Source organism: Canis lupus, chromosome 7 (assembly GCF_003254725.2).
Source record: "Canis lupus dingo isolate Sandy chromosome 7, ASM325472v2, whole genome shotgun sequence".
Lineage (NCBI taxonomy): Eukaryota > Metazoa > Chordata > Mammalia > Carnivora > Canidae > Canis > Canis lupus.
Window position 1 is genome coordinate 17,205,478 of NC_064249.1, and position 12,490 is coordinate 17,217,967.

At 42.6% G+C, this 12,490-nt stretch overlaps 1 protein-coding gene across 4 annotated transcripts in view; it reads left to right on the plus strand.

The window, feature by feature from the left end:
* Nucleotides 1-5,527: 5,527 nt before the first annotated feature.
* Nucleotides 5,528-12,490, plus strand: part of LOC125755407 (myelin transcription factor 1-like) — a 32,572-nt gene continuing 25,609 nt past the window's right edge. For 2 of the 4 annotated variants that reach the window (XM_049112152.1, XM_049112154.1), the window contains exon 1: nt 5,534-5,896. In XM_049112152.1, coding sequence (XP_048968109.1) covers nt 5,630-5,896 — 267 coding nt within the window. In that variant the 5' untranslated portion in view covers nt 5,534-5,629. Of the gene's footprint in view, nt 5,910-12,490 lie in introns of all 4 variants that reach the window. The other 2 variants (XM_049112151.1, XM_049112153.1) reach the window with 2 other exon arrangements.

The window sequence follows — 12,490 nt, forward strand, 5'->3', positions numbered from 1 at the left end:
GTGACATTTTGGCTCAGGGGTGTGGCTGTCTCCTGTGCCTCCAGCCTCCAGACACCAGTATAGCACCTCCCCTCAAGGGACAACCAGAAATGTCTTCTCTGGGTACTACCAAATGTCCCCTGGGGGCAAAATACTCACTGCCATGAGGTGTTGAGGCAGAAAGACCACTTTCCTCAGAGAGACTTATCCACTCTGGGGCCACCCAGGGCTTTGAGGGACACCTTAATTTATTTCAGAGGTTGATATTCAGCTACCGAATATGCTGAAAGGGAGTGAGGTGGTCTCACAAAAAGCCTCTCTTGTAAAGACTTCTGGTGAATCCTCCTGTTCCTTGCAGCTCTACTCTGTCAGGCCTAAGTCCTTACTTCTGAGCCTTTCTAAGCCTCTCTACTGAGTCATGTCCTCCCACATGCTCACCTCTCTCACCACCCCCCTTCAGTGTTCAGGGCACCTGGGTCCACCATCCCATCCCTTCTATATCCACTTTCTTTTCTTTTTTTTTTTTTTAAGATTTATTTGTTTATTTATTTATGATAGACATAGAGAGAGAGAGGCAGAGACACAGGAGGAGGGAGAAGCAGGCTCCACGCAGGAAGCATGATGTGGGACTCGATCCCAGGACTCTAGGATCGCACCCTGGGCCAAAGGCAGGCACTAAACCGCTGAGCCACCCAGGGATCCCCTATCCACTTTCTTTCTTCCATTGATTTGTTGAATCTCTTGTCTGAAGGCATTTCCCTTTTCTAGATCATTGTGAGTTTATACTTACGACCTCATTTCATGATAAGCATTGGTTGTCATCAATTCTCTCTCTCTTAGTCTCAGGAGAGAGAGAAAGAACTTAACCAAGTGGAGCTGCCTGGTGATCTCTGGAAAGGAGTCATTCCTCCCACTGCATCTGGATGCTTCCCGCACAAGGCCCATGCCACCCTGTTCTAAGATTGTCTATCTTTGTCAGTCCTCTTCACTGGACTGTAAGCTCTTTGCATTCAGGCATCGCAGTTTGCTCATCCTTAACATCTCAGAAGTGCTCACAGTCTATAGGACATTCTCAATAAGAGATTATTGAGTACATAAATAACTCGAGCCTTGGAAAGAATTCTTTAATTTGGGGCTGCTGGGTGGCTCAGTGGTTGAGCCTCTGCCTTTGGCTCACGGGGTGATCCCAGGGTCCTAGGATCGAGTCCCACATCGGGTTCCCCCCAGGGAGCTGCTTCTCCCTCTGCCTATGTCTCTGCCTCTCTCTCTGTGTGTGTCTCTCATGAATAAGTAAATAAAATCTTTAAAAAAAAAAAAAGAATTGTCTAATTTAAATTCAGCAGCAGACTTTCTTGAACTTTAAAAAAACTAGGGACAAAAGGCTTTGAACTTCTTGCATATGTTTCTCTCCTCAAGGAGCATATCTCTGCTTTAGATTGTCAAAATCTGCATTCAACTTCTGGAGTTTGCTAGAATCTTGGACTGGGAGCCTCCCAGTCTGTTAATGATCCACTGTAGTCTGCGATGGGATGAAGCCCAATCCCCTGACATCCTGGTTGGGGTGCCATGCTGATGTTGCCATGACGCTGATGCCACAGACAGACATACCCTGACATAGAGAAACCTTTTGCCTGGTTGTGACTAATGGGATATTGATGGTGTCCCCTTACACAGCCTTCTAAATACAAATAAAGTAGGATGAGCTAAGAGGATAAAGTGCAAATATCAACCCCTTTGTGTAACAGTTCCATAATATTATCTGGGAGCCAGCCCAACGTTATGGAAATCACTCAGAAGAATCAGACAATCTTTGCTTCCTAGGGCACTTTTATGTTTGCAAAACCGTCATTGGTATCAGCTTCGAGTAATATTGACTGATGTGTATCACCATTCATGTTATTAATTCTTGCCCAGGACTATTAACAAACTTCAGGACTGCTATTTTACAATTGGGGAAGGAGAGGTAGAGAGGGTGGTTTGGCAACTGGCTTAAGGCCACAGTTTAAATTGGGTGTCAGGCTGAGACCAGGAGGCATGGATCTTTAATATCCAGCTCCCTTGCTGAGAAGGGCTGCTGCTCTGGGGTCAGCTGGGGCAGACTTCCCTCACCTTTGTTCGCCCATCAGACAAAGTGAGCCACCTGGTAGCTCTCCCAGACACTCGGCAAGAAGCAAGCTTTTGAAGAGGGAGCCAGCTCACTTTTCTGACACATGTCACATCTCTCACCAAAGGGAGAGACCCACTGCTGCCTGGATTGTCCACTGGGGCATGTCACAGTCTAGATGGCATATGAAAGACAAAAAGCTCCCTTGTCATCTGCTTTTCACTCTACAGGGAGACAGCCCTGAAAGTGTGAGACGCTGCATCACATATTAATTAGGAGGAGCATATGTAGCATTTCTAAGCCATGGGCCGTGTGTGGCTGTGGCAGCCATGCAGGAGGGCGTAAAATCAGTAGCTAAAAGGAGGTTTAGGCAAGGTTTAAGAGGCAGGTTCTAGGGGCGCCTGGGTGGCTCAGTGGTTGAGTGTCTGCCTTTGGCTCAGGTCATGATCCCAGGGTCCTGGGATCGAGTCCCACATTGGGCTCCCCACAGACAGCCTCTTTCTCCCTCTGCCTGTGTCTCTGGCTCTGGGAGTCTCATGAATAAATAAAATCCTGAAAGAAAAGAAAAGAAAAGAAAAGAAAAGAAAAGAAAAGAAAAGAAAAGAAAAGAAAAGAAAAGAAAAGAAAAGAAAAAAGAAAAGAAAAGAAAAAAAGAAAGAAAAGAAAAGAAAAGTTCTAAACTCAGACACTGAAAATGAATCAGTAGGATCATCTGACCTGTCTCCATCCAGCCTTCCTGGCCCCACCCTGCTCCTTGGTGCTGTCCTGTGCAGTTTTCTGGGCCAGAGGTCCCCTGTTCCATAGCCCTTGAGACTGGGGGTGGGGTGAGGGAAGAGGTGCACCCACCACCCAGAGAACAAGGATGTACACACAGGGCAGCCCAGAATCAACAGTCTAAAAACTAGAAAATAAGGCAAGAGTTGGACATGCAGCATCTTCTGGTCCACTCATTTTCCACCTTTCACAAAGTGCCAGATCCCCTTGAGCAGCTTGATGTCTAGAAAGTCCATTTTCTATCGATCTGCCATGCTGTCTTCTGAATATCACTCTTTAACAAAGGCTCTCTTTTCTCCTTAAAAGAGGTGAGGGAACTTCCACCCCTCTGCTCAAGACTATCCTGGTGGATCCCACCTCTTTACGTCTTGAAGTCCAAGAGAAGAAGTCCTTTTCCTCCCCTGGGCCATTGTCTGGATGCTGGTGACAGCTCTTGCATGTCCTGCTCACCAGACTCCCATTCCCAGCTCCTTAAGCCAGTGCCTTGCCACACACTGGATACTTTCTCTGGTCTGCTTCGGAGGTGGCTGAGTTGTTCTCTCTCCCTATTAACAGCTTTTGACCTGCAAAGCTAAAACCAGTACAAGATTTACATAACAGTTCAAGGCAACAGAGGATTTGTCACAGGGTGGCCCATGATTAATTGCCAAATGAACTACACAGACAGCCTCATGGCTACAGGAGTGGAGCCTCCTCGGGCCCTTTCTGGAAGGGAGCAGGGCATGCCTTGTAAACAAGCATAAATGAACAAGTTGGCTGAGAGGAAAGAGGTCAGAGTCGACAGAGGAAATTAAGTAATGTGCCTCCGAACAGCCCATGACCAACTGGACCCTACAGGAAATGTTGGGTCATAAAAAGATATTACCGTTTTAATAAGTCAAAAAATAATTGGATATTGATCATTTCACATGGCTCAGCTTAAGCATCATGGTGTTTCGTAAATATTTTTATGCTCGCATGAAAAATTACTCTGGTTCTTTCTGTGAATTAGAAGCTAAATCTGGGACATAGTTTTTATCTCTTATTTGGTTATTGATGCTGACCGCTAATGCTTATTTGTGGCATCCTTTCTATGTACCTTACGTACCAGATGAATTGTCTCATTTCAAACTTATAAAATCTGTGGATTAGGTCATTTTTATTCTTATTTCATACAGGGAACTGAGGTTTGGAAAGATTAAGTACTTGCCCAAAGTTACATGGTTAGCAAATTGGTAGAGCCAAGACTGGCCCAGGGTTCATCTGGTTCCAGAGTCCATGCTTTTAATGCAATAGTGCTTCACAAGTTCTCATCATGCTTACTGTTGCTCCAACCCTAGCTGCCCAGTCATCTTTCCTATTCATAGTTGATGTTTAAGAAATACTTATTGAGGGGCACCTGGGTGATAAAAAAAAAAAAAAAGAAAGAAAGGAAGAAAGAAAGAAAGAAAGAAAGAAAGAAAGAAAGAAAGAAAGAAAAGAAATACTTATTGAATCTGAATAAATACACACATTCAAAAGCTCAGTCTCTGTTCTTCCTCCAAAACACATGATTCTGATACACATGACATTTTTTCCTCATGCATCCCATTCACCACCCTTCACCACTCACCACTCACATTTGGTGAGTACATGCTGTCTAAAAGGTACTGTCCTGGGGTTCTTTCTCATGTCTTTCACTTCCTCAGTTAAAAAAAATCATTAGATACACACATATATGTGTATCAGCACTCACTGTGTGCCAGCCCCTATACTCGGAAGTCATGGAGATGAATGAATGATGTCTCCTGCTTTCCATGAACTCAGAATCAAGCAGAGGAAAGAAGCTATAAACCTTAGCAAGTCTCTGTCCAACAGTGTGAATTGGAGCAAAATAATCAAAGAATACATGGGATACACAAGGTAGGATACATGAGAAGTAATTAAGGCAAGGGTGTCAAGTGGACTTCCCAGAGAGAGCTAAGCCTCACTGTTCTGTGACCCCAGGACATGGTGCCAGGCATATAATAGATATCTGATACATTTTTATAAACAGAATCACATTGACTAAACATAAACTTAGAGAGGGACATGACGTGGAGTGTGGCTGGAGAGTTTATTTGCCCCAGTGGATTTTTCTCTGCTGACCAATGAGGAGTCCCGAAGAAGGTAAAATGGAAGAGCACAGGATCAGATTTGCTGTATGTGTGGCTGGTACTGGTGATGTAGAAAAAGAGATAGAAGATAAATGTGCTAAATAGGAACGTTCCTTACCAATCCAGAGTTTGGGACAAGATTTGGCAGGCAGGGCGATGATGAAGAGAGTAGAAGTCCCTGCCTTGCAGGGCACTAGGAATGGAAGGGTTCTTTCAGGGCCATCATCCTGACCTGCTGTGCCTGGATTTCTTCAGGACTTCTCTGACTTCTTTTTTATGTAGTACCTACATTTATATCCTACTTTTAAAATTTGAGATGGTTTCCTATAAAAGAAATATATATAATAAATATTAAAATAAAACAGATTGCATAGATCATATGTATCAAATCTATTTATTGTGTTAAGCATAATAAATATACATGGCAAATATTTATTGTTTATTATTTTAAATATGATAAATATAATATTTATATCAGAAGACAGAGAAAGATATTAAAACTGTGGCCAAGCCATTATCGCTGCTACTGAGCATTAAGGTTGGTCCTCCGCTCCTCAGCTTCCAAGCAGCCAAAGCTTAAAATAGCGCATTGCAGAGTTTTGCAGTCCTCATTGTTTTTTGAGAGAGCCATTTTTCCCGGCACAAGATTCTGCGAGGAATGTCTCCAATTGGACTTACTGGAGGTGCTAACATCAGCACTACCTCCCATGTTTCACTTGCCTGTCCTCCTAGAGCTGCTGTCTGGCAGCCCCTTCTGGAACCCAGCCTGACTGGAGCACCAAAGGAAATCTCTGATTCTGCACTGTCTCTGGACCTGCCTGCTCTGAGTTGCATTTTACGTCCTCAAGACCTGTCAGAAATGGGTCTGCACATGAAGAATCGTCCTGTGTTTGCTGGAAAATTGGTACCGAAGACACTCCCCATGGTTTGTGCAACAGGTACTGGGGCCCCACCCTTGGCAGGACCCTGGTTTGGGCAAAGAGCATGGAGCAGGGAACCAAACAGATGAGTTTGGACTCTACGGAGCCTACATTTTGGTGGGAGGACAGACAACACGCAAACAAGTTTATTATGTCAGGCACTGATAAAGTGCTGGGAAGAGGCAGCGTTGGGTAAAGGCAGCGAGCACTAGTTTAGAGAAGGCTGCTCAGGACGCCACCTTCACGTGGCTCAACTGTCCTGATCTGACTATATGGCCTTTTCCTTAGCAACAGAACACAGAATAAACATTACAGAACTAGATACCTTTCACCACGTTGACCACTACGGGTGGTAGGAAAATGTTCCACTACTATTTGAGACTGAGGCTATTGCCAAATTGTTCGTAATAAAAATAACAGTTCATACCAGCTAGGTCATTTCAATGGTAAATCTAACCTGAACTTATGCTACTGAATCCAAACTCTTTTCAAATCCCCTTCCAGGGTGTCAGAATAGCACTATTTATGCAGCTCTTATATGGGTCATGCCCTCAACATATATTAGTTTATTGAATGAGATTCCTGGTAATCATGAAAGGAAAGAGACAAGAGAGCAGATGGGTAGGAAGCTGGGCTCCGGAGCTAGACTGCCTGGTTCCACCTCTGGGCCCCAAGAATTCCTAGCCGGATGATCCAAGACAAGCTATTTCACCTGTCTGAGACTGGTCTTCTTGTCTATAAAATACAGGTGATGATAGCAAATACCTCACTGGGTCATTGTAAGGATTAAATTAGTTAATATATGTATGACACTTGGAACATATCTGGCATAAAACAACGAATAAGTGATAATGATAATGATTATTATTCTAATTTACAGAGAGGATATTGAGCTTCCAAGAGCTTAAGTAATTTACCCCCAAGTTCATACAGGTGGTGGATTCAGAATCTATACCTAGTTTTTTCTGACTCCAAGCTCGTGCTTTTCCTACTATGAGCTCCTCTGTCACTATTAATAGAAATTAAAATAATGTTTCCTATAAGAAATCTAGATCCAAATAATAATATTAAAGCAGTCAGGAGCACTCTCAAGAAACTGGGGTTATACATTCTACTGGTGAGTGATTAATCAACAATCTTTATCAAGTGCTAATTTGCCCAAGGTCTTCCAATCAATAAAAAGTAATAACTGAATGCAATGAATTTTCCCTTTCCCTGCTAATCCACTTCATTCCTTCATGTTTTTGTTTATATAACATTTACTGAGCTTTGGGGGATTCACAGAAGCAGCTGAAATAATCCTGCTCTCAAGCTGGGAGAGGAAAGAGCAGAAAACATATACAAATGACAAACCAGCAGAGAATCTATTCAGATGCTCAAGATGATAGGCTCAGTCGTAATGGGGCTGAAATGAGAAGAAAGAGTATGGTTGGTCCGGGGTGGGACTAGTCACACAGAGTTTGGTCTAGGTCCCTGGGCAAGTGACCAACACGAATTAGCCAGGTGTTCTCTGAACAACAATGTCAAGTTTAAGACCTAGAGAGTGAGGGGTACCTGGGTGGTTCAGTGGTTGAGCATCAGCCTTCAGCTGAGGACATGATCTTGGAGTCCTGGGAACAAGTCCTGCATCGGGCTCCCCATAGGGAGCCTGCTTCTCCCTCTGCCTATGTCTCTGCCTCTCTCTCTGTGTCTCTCATGAATAAATAAATAAAATCTTAAATAAGAAACCAAAAAAACCAAAAACCTAGAGAGTTAAGGTGTATTGAATAAAGCTACCTGCAAAGACATTGCTAATTCAGTGAATGTTTTAGAGGTAAAATTTTCTTTTAAGATATTATTTTTTCAAGTAATCTCTACCCCCCATGTAGGGGTCAAACTCATGACTCCAATTTCAAGAGTTGCATGCTCTACCGACTGAGCTTGCCAGGCGCCTCTGGAAGTAAATTTTTTGTGATGGCTCAATGTTTTATAAAACATTTATAATCCATCAGTATTGTTATGGGAAGAAGTCTGAATTAGACATCCTCACACTAAAGGAATTCTTTGGTTCAGCAACTGTATCAGTCATGGTATAGTCAAAAATGGAAACCACATCAAAAACCTAATATAAGGAATAGTTAACCAGATATGACTGTTAACTAGATCACTAAAAGTGAAAAAGAGAACTCTACAGGACCATGGAGGGAGCCAACTTCAGGAAGTAGGAAAAGAAAAGAGAAAGAAATTGGAATTATTCAAACTTGAAGGCTTGGAGAAGAACTTGCTGGGGACTGGGACTCAGACCTCCAAGGAGGGGATGCTGGCTCAAACTGGTGTCCCTTTAAAGGACGCAACAACGCTGGTTCTGCAAGGGTTGGAGAAATTGCAAATGGGCTTCAGCTGCTACTTCAGGAAGGCTAGGAAGTATTGCTAGAGGCTGCTCACAGGAACAAGAAGCAGACAGGAAGCCAGAATGTAGCAGGCAGGAAGGAGCAAGTCCTTTCTTCCTCCAGTCTAGTAACTTCTTTCTAGTGCTCTCTTTGGCAGAGCCTAATATGGAACCAACTGGCAATACAAATATGAATATAGCACAAGGATAAATATGGCATCATCATCCCTCATCTTCAGTCTAGAAGGGAAGACAGACATGGAAACCAGAAAGCACAATGGGTATAGGTGATGTCAGAAGACTGTGCAGGTTTGGGGGAGCACTGTTTAGAAATGATTCCTCTTAAAGGCATTCCTAGATAACTCTTCAGCTGAACTCTGAACTTTCTTTTTTTTTTTTAAGATTTTTTATTTATTTATGAGAGACACAGAGAGAGAGAAGCAGAGACATAGGCAGAAGGAGAAATAGGCTCCATGCAGGAGCCCAATGTGGGACTTGATCCCGGATCCCAGGGTCATGCCCAGAGCCGAAAGCGGACACTCAACCACTGAGCCACCCAGGCGTCCCTTCAGCTGAACTTTCAAAGGTGGGCTTTGTTGGGATGCTGGTTGGCTCAGTCGGTTAAGCGACTGACTCTTGGTTTCGGCTCAGACCATGATCTCAGGGTCCTGGGATGGAGCCCCGGCATTGGGCTCTGCACTTATGGATTCTCTCTTCCCTCTGCTTCTGCTCCTCTCCCGCTCATGCTTTCTGTCTCTCTTTCTCTTTCTCTCTCTCTTTGAGAGAAAGAGCACACATGCATGAGTGGAATGAGGGGCAGAGGGAGAGGGAGAAGCAGACTCCCCACTGAGCAGGGAGCCCAACATGGGGCTCAATCCCAGGCCCCTGAGTCCTGACCTGAGAAACCCAGGTGCCCCAATAAATAAATCTTAAAAAGAAAGTGGACTTTGTTGACTAGGGACACATGATTCCTAAAGAGAACATTCTACACATTCTACACAACAGCAGCCTGGACAAAGGAATGGGATACATTCAGAGATCATAAAGACAATTCAGCCTGGCTGGACTGTGAGATAAGAAATGGGAGAAATGATAAGAGATAAGGTTCATGAAGTAAGCAGGCGTCAGATCATGAAGACTTTTCTATGACAGTGGAATTATTTGAACCCTGTCCTAGCAGTAGTGAAAGATTGATTGATTGGTTGATTGATTATACCGGGAATACCATGAACAGAATTGTACTTTTGAATGACAACTCCTGATTCATTATGGAAAATAGGTTATAGGAGAGCAAAGGAGGCCAGTTAAGAGAGTGTAATATTCCAGTTGTACAATGGGGAACCTGATTAATGGTGGTGGTAGGGATAGGGTGGAAGACACAGACAGAAAAAATGCTAAGGGAGTGAAAATGAAAGAAGAGGAATTGCAGTGAGGAAAAAAATATAGGAATCTGAATTATTGGTTTAGGTCACTGGATAGCCGATGGTGTCATTTTCCAAGATGAGAATTTAGGGGAGATTTTGCTATGGGTATGTAAGAAATTAAAGGGATAGCATGATGTAAGTTTTGTACACCTGGCTTGAATATTTCAAGTGATAAAAATATTATTGTTAAAAAGAGTTGAACTCTTCTTTATTAGTACTCTACAGTCCAGATGACATCAACTAGTACCTTCCTAGAGAGATACTGCTCACAAAGAAGATGGAAATCATTCAGTGATTCCAGGAAACATCTCTGAGGTCTTTGATAACTTACAGAAGATGTACTCATCATTTCCCGTATTAAAATTTTTCCCTTCTGTCCACGTGATGATGTGGAGGTCTTCGTTGGCAATATGACAGATGACCGCTAAGATTGACATGTGAATAGATTTGTCCTGGTGCTTGATAAATAATTCCTTAATGTAATTTCTGACTTGAGCACATGTCCAGAAAATTCTTTTTATAATATTTGACTTTGTGCCTGAAGTGAATTCGAATCGATGATGTACCTGCTACTTGTAAATTGCTCTTGCGTTTTAGTTACCATCATGATTATGATTAGAATCTACATTTTTCTTTTCTTCATAACTTCTACATTGATATAGCAAATATATACATAGAAATAAAAGGACCCCAGCACTACAATAGAATTGTTCCTTTCACTGATCTCCCCGGCACTTGGTCTTCCTTTTATTCGTTCAAATCATCTTCCTTTAAATAGAGTATTATCACTTGATAGGGAGGGATGAGGAAATGCAAGGAGTCTATAGATGTCCCAGACTATGAAGGAAGCCATCTCATCTGTCTTTCCCTTCTACCTTTCTGATTTCCCTTCACACACATTTTCAACCACTCAACCATTCGGGACTACCCTCTCTGAAAAGCTGAGCTCAAAACCATCTCTTTCTCCCCCAACTGCCCAAGCCCACAGCAGTCCTCTGAGCTCTCACAACACCCAGACTGTAATGCCTTTAGTCTTTATGTGTCAACATTGGGCAAGCTGTAGCACACTTCTATGTGCATAATCTGCCTTCCTAAGAGTATAAATCTTTCTAGAGTATAAATCTCAAGGAGACAGAGATTCTCTCATTTACCACTTTATGTACTTGATGCGTACATTCAATGATAGCCTCAGCTTCTCTGTTCTTTCAGGCTCAGCCCTAGAAGTCACCAGATATTTACTTCGTAGCTAATCTGTCCCCTTTGCTATTTATACTCATGCCTCCTTGTAGCTCTTAGAGAATCTTGCCTCAGTACTCAGCTTAAGCTGCTTTCTTTCTTTAATCACTCTGTTCATCTCATTTATTCCTCCCCATAGGTGAGCCTCTCCTTTTAATTTGCACTATATTTACTAACTCTCTGTCTCCCAGCAATACAACACACACATCTCAAGGCTGCACACAGCCTTGATAAATGGGATACATGACTGCTCTCAGAAGGAAATCAGCTGCCATAAAAGTTACTGTGTTTAGTTCATAACGAAAAAATCTTCCCCCACACAATGTAGCTTGGAAGTCAGTGTATTCACTTTATGACCTTGTTTATTAGCCAAAATGATAACTTGTTTGATCTCTGAAATTTGTTTAGGATCATTAGGAAAGGGCTCTGGGGTGTCACTCACTGACAAATACTGGCCTGACACACAAATCTTAGAAATGAAGACTAAGGAAAATGCTGTTTTTATTTCCTCCAGGGTGAGATTTCTTCTTTCTACTCAGTTAGTATCTGAATATTTCTCAAATAGTTTGCATTTGCAGGTCTTCCAAGCATCTCAGCAAGATTGTATTAATTTATCACCCCTGCTTTGGAGAAGGCAATTACCAATGGTAGAGAAAAACTATTTGGGGATACCTTGGTTCCTTAGAAGAGTCACCATCAGAGCTGAGCTGTCGGGGCTCCTGGGTGGCTCAGTCAGTTAAGCGTCTGCCTTTGGCTCAGGTCATGATCTCTGGGTCCTAGGATCGAGCTCTGAATCAGGTTCCCTGCTCTGCAGGAATCTGCTTCTCTCTCCCTCTCTCTCTGCCTGCCAATCCCCCTGCTTATGTTCTCTCCCCTCTGTCAAATAAATAAAATATTTTTAAAAAAATCTATATATATAAAAAAGAACTCCCATACTCCACTATTGAATACTAATTTCCTTTTTAGGTAGTTCCCTCTGTCCTGAAAAATTCGGAGAGAAGTTTACTATCTTTCCCATCTTGTGAGCTGTTGGCCATAAAGAATAGAAAGAATTTCAAACAGCAGCTGAAAAAAATGTGAGAAAACCTGTTTACTGATCACTGTTCCTACCTCCTCAGGTGCTTTATCTCTGTCACAGAGGGTAAATGGAAAAACTATATCCTATAGAATATTTCACTTTAATTCCTCCTTGCCTTGGCATGGCCCCCCTGCCCAACACCACTTTGCTACCACAATCATGATATCCTGTGTTCACTTCTAACCTTAGTTTTTAGCAACAGTATATGTTGGGTGAAATGAGATTTTTGCCCTACATATATTTTAACTGAACATTGTCTATGCGTCAGAAGATGTGGTAGGAGATTATTTTCCAACAAGGATGTAAAATTTACACTATTAACTTTGTTAGTGATGCCTCCTGGGCTACACCAACACCATTATCAGTTTGAAACCATTCAATGATGAGGTTGAATTTGTTAAATCCCGGGATTATTTGAGTTTCAGAGGAGGTTGATTCAGTGGCTCAATGTTGTCCTCAATGACCCGGTTTTTCTGCCTTCCCTCATCATAAG